Genomic DNA, 19581 nt, shown 5'->3' with positions numbered 1-19581 from the left:
ATTCAAGGTAAAAGGAGTGGAAGGAATTCCGTTGAAACTACTGCAGTAAAACCAATTCGAGAAGGCTCTGTTTTTTCCAACGAGCACGGACATATTCGTGCACTGTTCGAAACGTATTCGCTTCAGCGTTAACGTATCCATTAAAACAGTATGTGTATTTCAATAAACAATACGATGATGTAGCATTTATAAAACTATCACCATTATGACTCTCGTTGTTGCTATTGTCATTGAAATAGGAATAAATCAACGTTATCATCAGCTGTTAAGGGTAAGCTGTTGTCAATTAGGTGAACATCAGGTGTACAGTAAGCAAACAAATATGCTATTCTTAAACTAAGCGACTGAGGACAATTGTCTTTGCGCATTTGTTTGGCCAAAAGGTACCTTAAGTATTCCGATAGTAGCCGCAGTCCTTCTCACTCAGATCTCTACTACTGGTCCTTGTACATCTGTCCCACCTGCCACTGTAACCATCTATTACGTTTGTCGTCTAGCAAAGCCGATAGATACGTCTACGAACACGCCCTACAGCACAAATAATGGCCAAAAGTTACTAAAGGTCACCCAAGCGACGTGAGACGTTCTCGCCCATTGCGCTTCTAGTCTTCGTCAAGATGTATAGCTTTATTTGTTGCTCTCGCGATCCCGATGATATTAAGGGGTGTAGAAAATCAGGGCGTTCTTATACCATGTTTTGTAGTGAATTATTTGCCACTAATCTTATGCGACTCAAGCGTTCTAAAGACAGCATATTAGTACACGTCCAAAGTCTCGTTGTAATAGGACATATGCCATGAGTTCTCGCTTGGGCTGGTCCAGCCATAAGATAATTGGACTTGTTTATGGGGTGCTTACTAGAAATTGACGGAGCAGTTAGGGGTTTGCATTTAGCCAGCGCTGGATCGACACATATTATGAATGATAATTATTATGACCAGGTATGTAAATTATGAAGATCCGTGTGCTTGCTGACGGACGCAAATGGAACGAGATGAAGCTAAGGTCGTTGAGTAGTGCTGTGATTCCATTCGGCAGTCACTATCGCACGAAAAGCAACGAAAAAACAAAAATCGGCTAGTCCTCCCCTAGCGTACTGAACTGTATTTTCTTACTTGGCGTGGCGCGATGATTGCTGGGTGCTTCGGTGAGACCCAGTATCTCGGCTATGATAGAAGCTAGGCTTAGATGGATATTTTGAATTCAATTGCTTCAAAGGTAAAGCTGGGACCGGAACTTTATAGTTGTGAATAAACTGTGCATCTTAGGTAAACATGAGTAAAATCTATAGACCAATAGGGCTCTATCATAGCATATTTGCCGAGCGTTTGCTAAATGAGATCGATGCAGTCGCTTGCTAGGTAACATTATCAAAGTATCTGTTCCTTTCCAGAGATGTTCTGTTTAGTTAACTGGTGCCCAGCGGGTTTAATCGGCTGGTAGCATGTAGAGTATAATATCACCGCCCCCCGCCACCCTGCAGGTAATTTTTAATTAGCATACCTGCACAGAAAACAAACTACTTAAAACAGAGACAGCTTAAGCAAATAAAATACAATTACGCTTAAGTACTAGGTAGGAGTATGTAGCCCCACACTCATAGAAACAGCGGAGATTTCTTATACTACAGCAGTGAATTTAGAGCTACACGCGCTTTCAAAATCTAGAAATGAATGAAAGCAGAATTCAGTGGAAAATGTAAGCACACTACACGTACTCGTGCCTATCACATCACCTTCACTCGTGGGATATAAACTGCTTTAGTATTGGATATAAAAAAATTAAAATTCCCACACAGGACATCGCAGTACGAAGCCCGTTCCTAGTGTATCTGTTACACATCACACGTATAACATGTAAACTCACTGGTATATCCAATAGCAGGTTGAAACATCATATAGCTTATGCCCTTAAGAAACGAAAATAGGCCATGATTATGTCGAACTGAACCTAAAGGTTGATAGCTTATTAATAAGCTGTGCTTGAGAATTTGAGAAGTAAAAAAAATATTCGAAGTGATGTGTAGTCGCTATGCCAACGTGCGATCAAAAATCCTTTAGCTCTTTCGAATTTTGCTAGACGTCACACTGCCATTTTGCATTCGTCATATATACTTAAGTTTCAAGGCACGTCCGTTTTCAATGGGGCCACACGATCTGTGGGTCGATTTCACCTGAATGACCAAACACAGTCGCTAAAGCTAGTGTGACGCAACAACAATGGTACACGCACCGAAGCTTACTGACAGAGAGCGCGGGTCTCGGTCTCCGGCAGAATCATCAATGTTACATAGATATCGCCGCTAACTCGGCTTGCTTGCTAGAGCCTGCGCGATTATGCCCGACGGACATCAAAGACCACACCACAGTAGGGCCTTAACTGCGCTTATTTTCAGGACGAAGCAGCGTCTTCGATCGATGAAACCCTGGAACCGTTTTTGGTGAGGAATAGAGACTGCAAAGGTAAATGAAGCTCTGTTACAATTTACTAGATAGAACAATTTTGCTGCTCGGCAAACCACTTTGAAATTAACAGGAGCTTAATTATTGACGCATACACAGGTTATATATATACAGATACCACGTATTAATAGGTACAGTAAGTATAACGATTACTGTCGAAATTATAGCTTTAGAATAGAATATATTTTATGACGACTAAGTATCGAAGCTACAAGTTCGTTTACATATATAATATAACAGCATCAGTAAATAGCACAATTTCACCTTTGTGGTGCCCGGCCTTGTACTACTTCAAGAATGATGATAATACTTGATTTAAGGACGGCATAAGACTTAACCAATTTCGACTGCTCCTGACATATACGTTTACGTAATCATGTCCCACATATTTACTGTAAAGGATTCGTCTTCTTAATACATATTCTAAATGCAGCGAACACGCATAGAAGATGCATCAAGTAATTCCCATTCGGGATAGAGTGCCCGGCCATTAGCAGAGGCTAGAGAGGTTAAAAGGGTAAAAAAACAGACAACCCGTGTCGGACATCTGGATACTTGTAGTTTAGAATCAATCTTGTTTGTTTATCCATTCGTATTCACTGTATTGGACTGCTTCCAACGTTCTTCTCTTACAGCCTTTTTGCGGACCTTTAAAATATTTTGTTGATATTTGACTCAAATATATTGGCCCTTATAGTATAATCTGAACGCTTGGAAATAGCAAAAGTAATTAACTTAAGTTTCGCCTGTTATTAAACCGCCTGTGAAAAACGGGTAGTGATAAAAGCGAAGTCGTGAACCCACTGAGCTTTTTTATTGCTTTTAGAGCGAGAGGATTTAGGGCTGCATTATTTTCCGAACATGATCTAACTGGAATTGTATATAAAACGTACTGTATATACCACATGACACAACAACACACCGAAGGCGCAATTGGATGACAGGAACGTTCGAGAGTATTTAGCTGATTTATTTATTTGTTCAAAGTATTTCTTTAAAAATGCTTCCAGCAGGTCCGTTGACCTATTGCCTTCACTAAATTACCTCTACACGGGCTCTGCAAATTTCAACACTGGTGTCGTATAAATTTTTATCAACTATACTAATCGAAGGGATGGGAAAAGAAGCATGCGTTTAGCCTAAAAATCAAGCACTTTATTAGCTGATCAACAGCAGCTTACTGTTACCATATTCTAATTTTATCATATTTTTTTTATTAACAATATTTTGAATTAAAAGCTTCTTTTAAAGCACGCCGGCGCGCTTTGCATCATTGCTGGAGCCGAAGGATACATCGGGTTGTAGGGACGATTGGACCCGTACAAATAACCGGATTCTTGTGCGTTATCATTTGAGAAGCTCATCAGAGACACATTGTAGGTTGGTGATACCCGCGCCTCGCCGCCAGCTAAAAAAAATTAGAGGCATTAATTAGGTAAGCCAAATGTCGTGTTTTTTTCATAATATTTTTTCGTTGTTAATGTAAAACATGACGTTTCTTGAAGTCCAGGTCTATATAAAGTTACTCCTTTATGTATGTTTGGACTTCTAATATTTACCTTCGACGGGTATGCTTGGTGGAAAAATGCTATGGTATATGATACGCCAATATGACGAAAGTGGTTTTGGCCACCGTAATTGGATTTATATAGTAAGATGAAAAATGTATAGTACTGCCTATTGGAGCACAGGTCTTTAAGAAACTTAAGCGCGCCTGTTATATTCTAAGCGTTAATTTTAATTCCCTGGTAAATAACATGTATATAGAACTGTGGTCCGTGTATTTTATAAAGCCGAAAATTCTGAATTTCAATATGTCCTATATATTATATATATACATATACACATATATCAAATGTTTATACGTACCTATATTCATGTGTTTTGAACGTATACGTTTTTTAGCTGTTTTTTTTTTACCTGCAATAGTTGTGTCGACAGGACGGACGGCTACATCGACATCCGTGGGATTTTGCGAATCCTGATCTTTTTTTTCACTCCCCTGTTGATCTCCGGTTGATTGTTGAACGATTCCATAGTTGTTTCCCTGGGACCCATCCTGAGACCTTGAATGACCTTCACCAGGCCGTTTTTCCTTTCCCGCGAAACTTCTGGCTGAGTGAGACGGTTTTTGTGAGCACGTGTGTGCCTTCTGCTTCGGTGAACGACAATATGAAACACATAAGAACTCTTGTAATCCTACTTCCATGGTTATAAGACCACTACAACGCACTTTTAGTATATACGCTGCATGTCGCCACATCAGTTTGAATTAGTTTACCAAATACCCATAAAATCGACAAGTTGGTTCTAGCTTAAGCTAGGGTAAAACTGATTTATGGACTCTCTGTAAAAGGACACTCATACAATCTAATTCTAGCAGATTGTTCACGGATTGTCTCACTGGAGTCTAGGCTTCAATGTTAAGGTTTAGCGAGCCACAAACGACCCTAATTATATTTCATAATTATAAAAGAGCATTCAGTTTATCATTATTTGGTAGGAAAATGTTCTAACGAAGGCGTTTAACAATAACCACAGGGAGCAAACTGATTCCCTGTTGCTTACAGCTTCTAAAAATTTCTGGTTTTCTCCCTGAGCTGCCCCTGTCCAGTAAAAAATATAGGTATAGCCTTAGTGGTTTATCCAATTGTTATTGATCATGGCTGATGTAAACTGAATATTTAGAGTCGTACGTTCGGCCTTCCATTAGAGGTCTAGCTCACAGTACAAGGCATAGTGTGTTTGTGGCGCGATTCGAGCCTAGACATCGCGTGTCCTTAAGGTTGGCAAGCAAACACGTTACAAGGAAAGCTTTCCGTTTATTATTGAAATATTTATACGCATATGGTCTATAGATGCGCTTAATAATTAGTAACACGATTCTATAATACTTCGTGACGCTGTTAGGCAAATGACGCTCTAAGAATATTGTATCTGAATTCAGTTAGGACAAGCTGCACATTTGTGAACCAAGTGAAGGAAAAATTTTGCTTTTGATCTCTATTCAGTTATACAAACTGAAATGGACACAATTAGAGATCTTACGTCTAGAATGTATGCGATTCTGGCATATCAGGGTAGTTTGGGAGCATCTATGTGCTGTGAGCACGGATGTTTGTGCGGAGGAAATAAAGCAACACATTTATATATTAAATATTATTAAAAACGTACTTTATTCAAAGGTTCCTTGCTGTACTTTTTTTGTAAGAGCCCTTCCTCGACATCCGAATTATCGTCTGACTCCAAATCCGAGCTCAGGGTTTCGCAGTCATTTCGATAGTGTCCTGATATCCTGATTTTGGTATGCGGTTGGTACCGAAAAACACAAACATTTCAATGGCGTTTGTAGAGCACATTTTTTCTGCGCTTTTTGTTGGGATGTATACTATTTAAAGTTATATACAGACAAAAAAAAAGTGTACATTTTTTTTTATAGCTTTTGGGTTGTGTTTTTCATACTTACCTCATAATTAATTGGTCGACTCCTAAAAAAAGTATCCAGAATATTGTTAACGTGCCAGTAGCTGCCAAAACTATAATCCACCACGGGATTCCAGTCAGTTCGAGTCGAAATTGGCTCCATATTTTATCTGAAACAGTTGTTAGGTCAAAACGGAAAAAAATACGCGACGGTTGTCGTGCGCCAGCATTTTCAAGTAAGAAAATATCGAGAAAAAACGTTTTATTGATAAGACAATTTATTTCTCAAGGATACGCTAGCTCTATTAAAGAAATAGTAAGACTAATGCCAGATCCCGCAGTTGAGCTCTAGTAGATAACTACGATCATCTTCGAAACGGCACAGCCATGTTCCGATGTTATGAAAGCTAGTTCGAGCTCTCATTTTGAAATGAAAATGTCACTAATTGAAATCGCATTGAAAAAATGAGTCTTAAAAAAGCTGTGCACAATTCTGACAAAGCAGACTCAATTACACGTGTTGCTAAATCGAGAAAAAAAAGTGGCTGGTCTTCTCATGCTCTACAAAATGACTCAAATTGCGCTTGGCAGATGCTAAGAATACCCCCCTTATGAATCTAATATATATCTTCTAAAATATTTTAAAGTATAAGTTTAACTATTTTATTCGAACTAAGCCACTACGACTTGTCTGTCGCCTGATTTTAGGTACATGGCTTTGGCAATAATAAGATCGGGAAGGAGTTTCAAGCCACTCTGCTGCTGAAGGGCACCTATGTGTTAAAAACCGGCTGCCCGAAGGTTCAAGAAAATGGTACGAACAATGACCAAACACATTTCCAAATAGGACGGTTTAGAACATTAAGGCTTAACTATAGTAATCTGTAGCAGAGTGCTACAGAGACAGATACGGGGCCCTATATGAACAGTATGTATGTGCTGTATTACGTGGCTAAATAATCAAGTTCGTACCTAGTTAATATGGAGCTGGTATTTCGAGGAAGGAATTGCCCAGTCTAATCCAACTAATACAAAACATGTAGCGTTACGCTAATATGCTCCTTCAGTACATGTGTGGTAGTTGTAAGTAACGGAAACTCTGCAAAAAGAAATAGCTATTAACGTCTTGCTAGACTTTTACACTCATTGCCGCAAACTTTTTTTGAGTTCTTTGTCGGGAACACCTCCTCCAACAGTAACATTCTTATTAATTTAGATTTAAAGAAGCCACTAGCGCCAGTTTGATTAACTGCATTGTATGAAGGGAGTTGCATAGACGTTCTGTTTCTTCGATGTAAACCTTTAGCAGCTTAGGCCGAATCACTGTTGCGCAATCGCTGACTCGTACATTAGAGTTAATATTGGCCCTGACAGATCTTTTATGAGAGCGAATCAACCTAACGAACAGTATCGTTTTGCATCCAGTGACGCTTTGTCAAGCCTACAGGTCGCTTAGCACTTGAAGCTACGTCATCTTTTTCATGTTTGAAATAGTGAGAAATTGGCCACGCAGCGTGCCATATTCAATATCTATAATAAGCTATGGAATTCAATCCCACAAGTTGTTACACTTCTGCCAGTGTCTCTGTTCTGTTTCGCACACCCTTTGTTACAAGCGACCGAACAAAAAATTTCTATTTCGCCTAATAACCCACCAAAATACACCAGCGAGTTTTGCAGAATCACAAACACGAGAAACGTCAACACGAAGAACACGAGCTTGATGATGTGTGCGTGCAGTGTTGATGGTGCCGCTGAGCTGCGTGCTGCCCTTGATCGCGATGGCATGGCTGAAACAGCATAGGCCTATCGCCAGGCCTCCATACACCGACTAGCCAGCGGCACTAATTGACGCTCACAATCTTAGCGGCGACCTGCTCCGACCAGTGGTAGTCGAAAGTGGGGCCTCTTCCTCAAGCCTCCTTTTGGAACCGTAATGTCTTTTTAAGGCAATGTCAATCGGGTAAAAAGTCAATTATTGCTCATCCCACGGCCACATTTATCCTTACTGGTTTAGCTGAGGGTAACAAATGCACTGATTTCGGCTACATTCTATAAAAGAGGTAGCAGTACGCGCTTGCAAGTACTTGTCGTTAGCTTGAGATTCATGCTGCACAGTCAGCCAATTGTAGCTAGCATCGACGAGTCGATAGCCTGTGGTAGGCTCGAGGAATACAACTCACGTTCGTTGGTAATAGTCGTCGTGTTTTAATGATACTACCTCTGCCCTTTTCCTCTCTGTTTCTTTGTGTCTATCAGTGACGTTCCCCATTGTAAATGGCCTGCCGATTCTTTATTACGGTTACCGGATCCAAGTAAGAGAAGCTCCGTGGTGAAGTTGTCGAGTTCAACGCAGGGCCAATTGTTGACGACTGACGCCGGTTTCGCTTAGAGAGAGCAAACCTATCACTTATCCGACGCGCTGTCAATCGGTACAAATGATCATTGGACGCGCTACGAATGGGAGCTGTTTATTGTACGAGCATGTCAAGGCGTAAGTATGACCGCATGTATCAAAAGGGCATAGCATCGTAAAAGAATTGCAGGTGTCTAGGTATATATGTCTGTGTTCGATTGTAGGTCGATTAGAAGAGACCTAAGGAAAAAAGCGTCTCAATATGGTTGTGCTAGTCAGAGTGGTCTATGCCTGCTAAAGACAGCCGATCCGCATCACGATCTGAGTGTGGAATCAATACGCTTTCTGGCTGTATGCCCCGCTATCGGTGTATTGACGTATAACAGTTTCTTAAGAAAAGCATATGATTTTTTGACAAATTAAATGAAAACGGGTGAGATGAAAGTGGCTCAGGAGTGGTCTTTCGGTCAGTCAGGCACAACAGTGTCGACTTCACAAGTCACCCCTGTCATAGCCTGTGCAGCCTTTGTAGAATTACCGCTTGAAACATTGAAGATCACATGCATTCCTAAAGTAAAAATTAATTAACTGCTAACAAGGTTGGATATGAACGGATATATTCCACTAATGTTGTGAGTGAAGCGTTCACTCCGGGTATGCATTGCTGTATCCACGTGTACAGTCAATTGCTGTTTTGTATTGTCTCAGCTAGTCAACGTTTGTTTGTATTGTATTTATATAAATATCGCTTATGTACTTACTACGTTGGGCTTCGGCCGTAAAAGGGATTAACTTTAACAGTCTAAAACAGTTAAAGCCTACACTTTGTGTAGGCACAACAAACTTTTGTCCGGTTACAAGGGTTGCTATACAAGGCGCTACAATCTACGTTTGGAGCGGCGTCTATTTGGCTCAACGCTGAAACATCCGCGCCACCGAAGTACGCGTCGACGGCGTAGCTACCTATACATCAAAGATCGTTATTATTACTGGAGAAGCAACGTGTCTTGATAATAGACGTACATCTGTGTATGTGTGTTTATCTACAGTTACTAGACAATCTTTCATCGTGATTGGACTTACTTAAATACTGTGTGTTAAGAATCATAGGAGACCACTCCGTATATGAGATATCGAGATCATGACGAAAACATGTACATGTCATGCACTATAACTCTAAAGCCCATCTCAATGTAGCAACAGAACTGTATCTGCTCTGTACCCTAAAGAGAAGTAATCCCGCTTGTCAAAATCATTGAGAGGCTGGCTCATTTACGAGCCAATGCGGTGCCTTTTTCTAGACGCAAGAATCGGCTCAAATTAATAGTGCATAACATACATTTGGTGGATTACGTTCAAGCAATTCTCATACCGGCTAGTAAAATTAATTTTAGAGCGTTTTCAGTCTTCAGTCAGAAAATAGTTATTGGCGCCTATTTTTGCGTTCGGCTATTCCATTGACAGGTTTTTATTTGGTTCATTTAAGTAAATGTATTTTTATCAGTCTTGTTTCAAATCTCCGCTATAGCTATTTCAATTAGAATTCGTTATGTAAGAGCTATTTTCCGTTTCGGATATCAATGGAGTCTCAGCGCAGAATTTAGCTGAAAATTCGAGTAGAAATAACGAGAAAATGCTTTTTGTGATAAAGTATGTATTATGAAATAATTCCAACATGTGGGTTACGTTTGACTTGAATATGTCGATAGGATTTGCGTCTTCTAATAAGTTTCTTGAAGTTATTTTTGCTGAGGCAAAATGAAAAGTTGCAAAAACATCCAAGATAACGCAAGAATTTAAAAGATTGAAAATAAAATTGTGTTTTAGGAAACGGTTTTCTGAAGGAAAATCCAATCAAATAGCGCCGAATCATGAATGAGTTCGCAAATTAATTGGACGATCTTCTTCGAAAAGTGTTTTCTTGTCAGCAGCGGTGTCTAATCTATAATAATTTATACTCGAAGAGAGAAGAACTCAATTGCAATTGTAAAAAGTTTCGTTATACTTATTGCCATAGTTGTAAGTTGCAATATCGAAATTAGCGGGAAAACATTTGTCAAACATCTTTTCAATCCTTTATATGTTAGTTTCAGTATCGCTATGGTTCACCCACTGAAAAGGCTCGAGTGCAGCTCGTCACCCAGTATACTACAGCTGTTGTATTTTCCTTTTTTTTTATTGGGATACATTGAGCCGAGACTAAGAATTTCGAGTTTTCGATCCGACACGACCGTTGCGGAAAGATTGCTTCAGACCACTGGCTCTTAGCACAGAACAAAACGTCTCGAGGCTTGGCTTAAAGCCTAGACTGCGTTCTCGTAGTAAATCTGCTTTTGATAGCTCCCAAAGCTTTTTGCTCGCTAGATAACTATTACAGTGGGAACCCAATAATATTTTTTATTGAAAACAGTGCGTTAAGTGAAAAGCCCAACTCACCTTATCCTCTTTGCTCTACATCAAGTACTGGGATGCGTTTGTTCAAGGTTTTATACGATCAAATATTAAGACTTTTTTTTTTTAATCATTATGTCTTGAACTGGTTTGAACGGCTCACGACGCTAAATTAGAAAATTAAAATTTAGAATTAGAAATTAGAAATTAAAATTTGCATTAGACACGATCTATTTTGCAGAGAAATGGCCTTAATCCATGCCATATAGACTATCAATAGCCACCCACTGTCAAAGTGGCTACGATAATATGTAAAAACTTATTCTGTAAAATGTTTATGCCCATTTTAATATCAAATTGCCGAAAAGTAGTAACCGTTTTTTGCCGAAATTGGAGTTTTTTTAATATTTCAAAACGATATTACTAAGCGAAAAATGCACCGCTTGATCAATAACGTGCTGCTATTTTTTTTTCGTAATATCATTATTCCATTTCTAAGTAAAAAATTTCCACAGGTGGTTTTAGCATCTCTCCATTGAAACTAAATTAATAGCATAAACAAGGTTCTGCAGAGGCCGAAACAAACATCATAATATGATGGTGCAAGATCCGGGCTGTACAAATTCCCCATTTAGGTTTTCTTCATTTTTGCCCGGTAGCAGTAAAATTGGAAATTATATCGGATTTTACAGAAATCTCTTTTATCTGCAAGGCGTTCTACCTTGAATCGCGTCTATTAGGTCTCAACTTTTCGACAGCTCGATGTGACTCAGCTTACCTAAGACACTAAGGTCACCTAGCTACAAAAACTCAATATTTTATAAAAAAATTTTAGGACATGTATAGGTCTGTGTGTCACTAAATTACCTTAGTTGTCAGATTCTTCGTTTGTTTATCTTATGTTTTTCTTTGCAACGTTCTTATCGAATTCCTTCATAGGAACTTATACTCAGGCGTTACCTAGTCATTCCGGAGACTGCGAATGTTTTGAAAGTGTACATAAACCCTATACATCTTACCCCTGAGATCCCTTTCGTTTCTGGTCAGAACTGCAAAGCAATTTTATGTTTGAAATGGACCTTCTCTGAAATTGTCAAAATCAAATCAAAGTCTACAGGCAAACAGGGAGATCGACGAAACTTTATATCACATACATCAAATTAAACATTAAAAAAAGTTGTTGACGAAAGTAAGCCAAGAAGGCTCGTTTTTTGTGCAGTCCTTATTCCGGAGATACGTGTCACTTTCGAGAATGACCATCCTTTAAAGTTGGACAGAAGTAACTACTGTCACGCATGAATAGTTAATGATACAATAACAGCAGAGCATTTTGCAGAAAATGCTTTCCCGCAAGAATTAAACGAACGACGATTCCGATAGTAATGGTGCAGCTAAGACATCCTAACGTATTTCTGTGAAATATAAAACGTATTTAACCTAAATTTCTACAATGGTCACTACATTTTCTTGACTGGTATCCATTATTCATAGGTAGTTAACTTTCGTCGTTCTGCAGCGTAGTGTGGCCCCTGTTATGTCTTTTTTCACTTTGAAGGAATGGCATTTCTGCGCGAGCTCCTTTAAAGCACAACGATGAATCTTTGTCGTCCCTCTGAATTTATGGCTAGTTGGAACTTCTGGTAAATTTCCTCTATTTTTACGCAATCTGGAACGAGATTAATGTCTAACTGGTTCCCATTTCAAGAACGGCTAACACGAGATAGTAGATTAATTTCTTGACAAGTTTCGCAACCCAGAATAGTAAAGCATTAAACCTGTTTGCTGTAGCCCGATTGTCTGTGACACAGAATAGACAATTGAAAAGCCAAGCTATTTCACTTGATCTCCGTTAGTGCCTAAATGCTACCGACAACCACTACGGGAAGGCAATATGGATAAAACAATCGTCTTTTGCCGGCGACTGGGTAAGAAATAAACGTTAGCTTTCAAATATTAACCTCTATAGCCAACTCGTGTTTTTCAGCGTTATGTAAACAATGTCTAGAAGCACCAATTACTTTAACAAATTCATGAGTGTGATGTATGTTCGCCCCTTCCTGTCAGCTTGACGTAGACTGGCTGCCCAGCATAAGTAAGAAACAAAGGAACTTACTCCGATGGTGGTAACAGCTATACATCATTGTTGATTCAGTCTCTTCCGCGTCGCGGACCCCCGATAAGCACTTCCCTGCTTCATCTGAGCTTCTTCCCTTCGACTACGTGAGTAGAAACGCCATCGAGCCGCCTGCCTGCCAGCCAGCCAGCCTGCGCAGGCTAACCGACTAGGCCCGTTTAAACTAATCTTTTCGACCTTATGAATGTTGCGATACGACCTATATGCAAAGCTGATAATCCCCAGTATACCGTACAACAATCGGATATATATTGACCTTTCTTTAGGGGTACGGGCTGCTTACGGAAAACGATTTGTCAACAGTACAACGATGGCGACGTCGTCGGTCCCTTATATCAGGAATTCTGGTATTAATAATATAAGAGCAGTCGGGTTCGCGTCGTTAATCGGAAGGAAGTGGCTAAAATGAGATTTAGCAATGCGTTCCATATTTATGCTGTTTACACAAGATCGAGATGGCATTTTGACGCCACTGCCTTATCTTATATGGTCCACATATGGTATATATAACACGTAACAGCATCCCTATTTACACGATATCCCTGCTGTTCATCACTGGAACGACCGTATCCAGTAAGATCAAAAGGACTAGCACGCTTAGTAGAACTAAGCTGGCGGAAATAAGGTAAGGACACCAGCAGGATACTTGGCTTCCGTTAAATTCATTCTGCCATATATAGGCCTCGTGTCTCGCAATGGATGAAGCTAAGTTATAGCAGATTGAATGGGGTATCTTCCTAGTACATTTAGAAGCTCTGCCGAGAAATGAGCCAGAAAGTAAAGCCTACTATGAACAGAGAGATGCATTTGGGTTAGAAAAGCTTTGATGCCATCAAACATGTTCGCTTTGTCCGGCTATTCATTAAAGATCTTTTGGCATGAAAGCATATCGTCCAAAAGTGCATATTTTGTTTCTCAATCCCCTGATGCCTCCTAGCTGTCTTTGCGGAAAATAATATGGAGATAGTTTCGTTACTTTAAGCACTTGCAAATCAGCAAAATGTCCAATCATAGATAAAGTACGTTTATTCTCAACAATTATAACAGTATACGTACATATTTTAAGATAGTCGCTTCTATTCTGACCTCGTGTAGATTTCTACATTTTGATGCGAGTCGGGTGCTTTAATGTGTGTCATATTAACGAAAAATCAAAAGTCCATCGATTTAGCTTATCCCTTATTTTGTAGTACAACAGTTGCATATAACAAAATGTACCAATGTATCAAAAATGCATGATATGACCTCTCCAGGATAGCCGTCTCTATACGATATTCAATCCTGTCCCATTTTGCACTATGATACCTACATACTATTTTTTTTTTCAATCATGTCAATGACTATGGCTCGTGCAAGTTTTGCCAAGCTGCGTAATTCCAACGCGGAATCACTAACTCTGCATCGGATTTTACAACATAATTACAACGCTAGCCAACCTATAGTTCAGTTGTCCTGGCATGATTTGACTAACCTTGATATGCTTGTCACCAAGATTTCCTACCTAAAACAAGATTCACCATCTGTATACTGATGTCCAATCAACGGTATAGTTCTCATAAGATAGGTTGACATAAAGCATCACACTGTTTTTAGTGGTCCACTTTCTAAACAGGACAAAACTAGGGCAAATCGGTTTCAAGGCTAATGATAAGGGTTTCTCAGTTTCTTGCGGAGCAGAAAGTCATCAAATCGAACAGCATTATCGTTTTTCTGTTTCGAAGACCGTTTCGCGGGTTTGGACTAATTCGAACAGGTAAAGAGAGAACTATCCAACAGCTCAAATTGTTCCAAATGCCAAAGTCAACTGGCCTTTGAAAGACCGTATAATGACGGTATCCTAATCCTTATTTTTAATTTGATAACTTGTTAGGTTTATCGGAATTTTAGCAGGGCAAAGAGGATGACAAGCTCGCTAGTTGTTGTGAGCGACTGAAAAACTTAAGCTTGACAAAATACCGCATGAACTTGAACCTTTTAGCGTCAGGTGGTCAAAAATAAATCATTATACTTATAGATTTATGATAATAACGGTAATTATACTTACCAAAATAATAATTTTAATTAATAATAATGCGATATGTGTCCTTTTTGGCTATAAATAATTGAGTATTCGTTTCCTAAGTACCCTAGTTGCATGTTGTTGATGAATATTGTCCGGTGTAAGCTTATATTCATATTAATTATCATTTACATTTACAGCTTAATTTTAACGACCTTACACTAACAATGACATATAACTATCGAAACGTTCGGGAATTAATTTTCTTCTTGCTGCGGTATCTAGGAGTGAACGACTAATTCAGAAACAGGGTGTAGCGGCCACGGGTGAAAGGGCTGCCTTTGAGGTTAGGATTTCGAGGAGACCGGCGCCTTTCTTCAAATTGCAATCTATAGTTGACATCAAATTGGCCGTCCACTAATTTTTCCAATCTGAGACATTTTACATGAAGGGAACCTGACTTTCATCCTTCGAGGCCAATTTAAAACTTTCGTTTTCTATTATGCAGCTGTTCTAAAGCTTTAAGTAGAATCTTCGATATCACTAACAAGGATTCTTTGGTTAGGGAGGTAAAATGGGTTTCTTCCTTGCAGCGAAAATGTGCAATTAGAAACGGTGAGCAACCATATCTTAGTTGATGAACGCATTGTTTGTAATAACTAAACGCGGTTTGATTCAATGGTAAGTACGCGGGTGCGCGTTTGGGTAACGATAGTCCCCAGCAGATCAACAAAGACGGGGACTTCAGAAGGCAGGACCAACTGATGTACAATCAAACGAGCGTACTGAGAAGAATTTCCTCACTGCGCTAAACTGTACTATGTTTCATTGAAAAAGGGTTTTTTTGAAAGACTAAGAAAATACTGAATACCACATTAAATAATAATGCCAAAATCTTACTTTTGCAAGGGACATTTTTTGAAAAGCATGACCCGTGATCTTTCCAAGGCTTACCGTTTACGGGCGAGGACACGCTATCCCTAAAGTCGGTAAGAGATCACCATTGATAGTGATTATTCTCCATAAGGAGGCGTTAGTGCGGGACCAAAATGGAGGCTATACAGCCACTTTTCAATTTTATTATCAAATAGTAGACATGTGTAAGATATACAAATTCAAAAATGTTGTCGACGTTTATGTTGTATGACAGCGGTTTATACCACATCGTTGGGCGTGTTCATCATTGATGGATCATGGCTTAAAAAACGATGGCTTACTTTTCCTCGAAAAGATTTTTATACAAAAGTATCATTCAGTCTCGTCAAAATCACATGTAGGTCCTTCGCAGGGTTACTTGACAAACCTGCATTCAAGACGGCGATCTGAACCTTCGAGCTTTTCAGAAGTTTCAAAGCGATAAAAGAGGAATGCAAAGTAGGACGAAGGACTAGCACAGGGTTTTATTCGAATTTATGTCCCGTATCACGTATTCTGTGTACACCACTACTAATGGAAAGAAATTAACTATATTGTTTTCAAAATACGTCTAGATTTTTATAAAATATTTTGGCTTTTTTTTTGCATCAAGGACACTAGTCGGTAACACTGTTCGAATGAAAGCATTTATGGAGTTTTGTCATAAGACCCAAATTTAGTGATATTTAAGATCAAGCAGGACTACCGGTTGAGATATAGTTAGCTGATATTAATACAATAACGCTATTCGTTTAGGAGCCACGTTTTTTGCTCAAGCTAGATTACACCCTGTCATCCAAATTAGCATACATGTCCCAATATTAAGGTAATCATTCATTCAGAGCCTAGGCCGCCGGAAAAGGAATATACTGGAACTAAAGTAAGTGTTTTAAGTTTCTGCATCTCGTATTGCTGTTAAGCATGGCTTGGTAGGGTTAACGCCCAACGCAACGGCAAATTTGCCTCATCGTCCTTTCGTGCCAAGATTAATAAAACTATGCTTACTGCTACTGTGTTTCTTAAACCCATGAATAATCGTGGCTTTGCTACAAAAAAAAAAGTTGCAAAAATAGAAAACAGTTGCGGCCTGCCGTTGTATTAATGACAATTTCGGAGAAAGTGTACTAAAATTACGTTTAAATGTACAATAGACCAGACTTTATCTATACAACGTAACAATAATAATATTGCAAAGTTAGTGGAAACATACTGCCTATAAAAATTAATATTTTCTCGGACTTTTGAAACTTACTAGAACCTTTTTCACTTTCTCAGAACATGTTTGCGCGTGTTTTTCTTTGGGTTGCGTTTCGAAATAATCTAAGCCTGTCGCTACCATTAGCAGAAAACGCAAGTGCTACGCCTTCATCGTCCTAGATACGCCTGGCTGCCCGAGAAGTGGTCGACCAGGCAAGCGAAAGGAGCTTCTCCGCGCAATCTGAAGCGGTATACCACTACGTCACTCTTCCAGCACCGTTCAGCTGCGCAGCCGACGCGCCGGGAAAGTTCTCTACGCAGCTATACACTGGCTGTCCGCTCTTCGTTCCGCAATGGCGGGCCAATTACCCCTTACTCGCTTTGTGCCTGGCCAGCGTCTTTCCTTCCAGATCTTGCCCCTTGCTTCACGCCCACAGCCGCTGTCCCGGAGATGCCATGGAGGACGATGGTCCTCGGTGCAATGCCATATCGCTCAACCGTTCTTTGAAAAAGATTTATTGACGTGAAAGAAGATAAAAAGCCATCGTCTTGTCCGCCGAAAATGCTGGCAGGCATTAAGATGCAAAGGCAAACCCATGAAACTGATGAAACAGGTATAAAGTGACAAGGAAGACGTGAGCATTGGCTCACGTATCTATCTATGTATGTATTTCTGCTGTTTTTTGCCGGTAGTAAACAACTAATGAATTGTTCATGTTTACACATCAATTGTGTTCTAGCTCGAAGGGAATGCGTTTTACTTTGTAAGCTGTGGGAAGGGAACGTTTTTTGTAGAAGCTGGAGCTCTCACTTAGGAGTGGAGAAATCAGTATGGCTGTATTGGTATATAACAAGTGAAAGAAAAATCTACACATCTAATTTCGTCTAGACTACGAATTTGTTCTTTGAAATATAATGCATCTTTGATTAAACACATGATCGAGGTTGCAGCGCCGCAACTACAGCCATTTCGACCGTTTCCGCCGATTTCTATTGTAGTTAAATGACATCGGCAATAGGGCCTGGAAGATAAGTGTATAAATTTCGACCACTAGGTACCAATATAAAGAGTGGCCATTCCACTCACCTTCCTTACATTGATGTGAAATGTATCAGCAATTAGTACCCGTCGTAATTATCGTTTCATTGTTATTGCCTTTCCTCTAAAGGCAGTACTTTAGAAGTGACCCGCTTGGTGATTTCAAGTTCTCGGTTAATTTTAAATTTAGCACGCAGCTGTCGAATGGTACTACCGCGGTACTGAGTCGACTTGCGCTTATACAGGCAAGAAGCATCAAAGCCATAAATGCGCCGCAATGGAGTTGGCATTTCGTCACAATTCACTCGCCCGTTCCGATTTAGCGACCCTCTTATCTATGAACCATGAACTGGTTGTTAAACAGATTGAAGCAGATATTTCTCGGAAAGGGGGCTGAACTTAGATCTAAGTTACTTTACCTCAACGAGGGTTTAGCAAACCAATCGGCAAATGGAAAGCCACTAGCCCAAGGCTCCCTACAGAAAGTTGTTAGACACAGACAGACTTTGGTTTTGAATAGCAAGAGCCGTAAGTGTTGTAGTATCAGATTGAAGAGTCCGTAACAAGCATAGAAAGTTTGTTGGCAAAAAAATGTCATCGAGCACTTCCTGTTTGTAAAACTAGAGGGGTATTTATATAAATTGGCTAGTCACAGCTGTCACCCTAAGAAGACGTTCACTAATGGCCATGGAGTCGATGTGCAGCGCTAAAGAGCTTTCAGCAGAGCAGGCAGGATAGCTTAAATCGACGAATTGTTGTATCTGTTTTTCATTGATTAACAAAAAATTTGAGAATTTAAATTTGTCTTTTCCACGTCGCAACTCGGAAATATAGTACGGCTGATTTTGCTCTGTTCTTATGAGTGGGTTTTTGTTCATTCTTATACAAGTGTGCTTGTCCTTTAAAGTACGAATGACCAATGGGGATATGTTCCAACGAATGATATCAAAGATAGAACCGTGCACAGTATTATAGAAAGATAAAAATTTTAAATTTCACTACTGATAACAGTCACGGCGTATAAATACTATGTAGTATACTACATAGCATCTCCATGCTCTGATTATCATATATAATATGGTATTTGAATTTTACCTAATTATTTACCCGGCATTCAGGATACATGACGAATCGTTTGCTGGGCGCCCTATCCGGAGCGACCCAGCCTAGTTTTACGAAATTTAATAACACATCTTCAATTAACTCTATTTTTGCGTCCCATAATCATGTCGATATAGATTAATAAAATACATGGCAGCTACGGCTGTTCGTAAAGCGTCTTGGTGTCATCATTCCCCGCAGATACTAGTTGAAACTAAGCTTGGTCATTGTTGGAAACAAGTAGAAGTATTTCCTGTACTGTATTCTCAACAAATACGTTTACAATTTTTTGCATTTACTCTGAAAGGGTCAGTTTAAACTCCTCTACTAGATTTATCGTTGCCCATAGTTCTGAACTATCTGCTCCAAAGTCGTCTAGCGTTTGGCCGCACCCCGTTTAGACAGTTTCGCGGCGTATGGAAAACAACGGTAAGGCATAATATGTGTGATAAGCTTTCGTCACATTGGAGCACTAGATCCTTCGAAACACTGAGCCTACGCCAACGACAAGCACAGCAGTAGACGACATATATCTTCTTTCGAACTCTCGAAGCAATACAGGTT

General features: G+C 39.6%; 2 protein-coding genes and 1 long non-coding RNA gene across 7 annotated transcripts in view; 1 reads left to right on the top strand and 2 right to left on the bottom strand.

Annotated features, from left to right (window-relative positions):
- Positions 1-2165, bottom strand: part of LOC111268313 (acylphosphatase-2) — a 10249-nt gene extending 8084 nt beyond the window's left edge. The window contains exons 1-2 of one of the 2 annotated variants that reach the window (XM_022847210.2): positions 2115-2165; positions 388-528 (exon numbers count right to left, since the gene is read on the bottom strand). The gene's annotated coding sequence lies outside the window, so the exon portion shown is untranslated. Of the gene's footprint in view, positions 1-387; positions 529-1866 lie in introns of both variants that reach the window. The other variant, XM_022847208.2, reaches the window with a different exon arrangement.
- Positions 2166-3595: 1430 nt separating this feature from the next.
- LOC111268307 (uncharacterized) lies at positions 3596-8042 on the bottom strand. Of its 2 annotated transcripts, none has more exons than XM_022847204.2 (5): positions 7541-8042; positions 5929-6055; positions 5637-5757; positions 4383-4614; positions 3596-3870 (listed from the first exon to the last, which is right to left on the bottom strand). In XM_022847204.2, the coding sequence occupies exons 1-5, from the start codon at positions 7671-7673 to the stop codon at positions 3695-3697; spliced, it is 789 nt and encodes a 262-aa protein (XP_022702939.1). In that variant the 5' UTR covers positions 7674-8042; the 3' UTR covers positions 3596-3694. The 2 variants fall into 2 exon arrangements, with proteins under 2 accessions (XP_022702939.1, XP_086827786.1); XM_086971660.1 differs by lacking the exon at positions 7541-8042 and adding an exon at positions 6858-6984.
- On the top strand, positions 3785-19191 carry LOC111268308 (uncharacterized). 3 transcript variants are annotated; one of them, XR_002685151.1, is made up of 4 exons: positions 3811-3897; positions 6594-6699; positions 8145-8379; positions 9075-19191. It is a non-coding gene; the product is annotated as an uncharacterized LOC111268308 (long non-coding RNA). The 3 variants fall into 3 exon arrangements; XR_002685152.2 differs by lacking the exon at positions 6594-6699 and having other exon boundaries at positions 3785-3897; XR_002685150.2 differs by lacking the exons at positions 3811-3897; positions 6594-6699 and having other exon boundaries at positions 8182-8379; positions 9075-12852; positions 13033-19191.
- The last annotated feature ends 390 nt before the right edge of the window (positions 19192-19581 follow it).

This window comes from Varroa jacobsoni, unplaced genomic scaffold (assembly GCF_002532875.2).
Source record: "Varroa jacobsoni isolate VJ856 unplaced genomic scaffold, vjacob_1.0 scaffold_1274, whole genome shotgun sequence".
NCBI lineage: Eukaryota > Metazoa > Arthropoda > Arachnida > Mesostigmata > Varroidae > Varroa > Varroa jacobsoni.
Note: the sequence above shows the minus strand (reverse complement) of the source record. Positions and strands in the feature narration are given on the sequence as shown.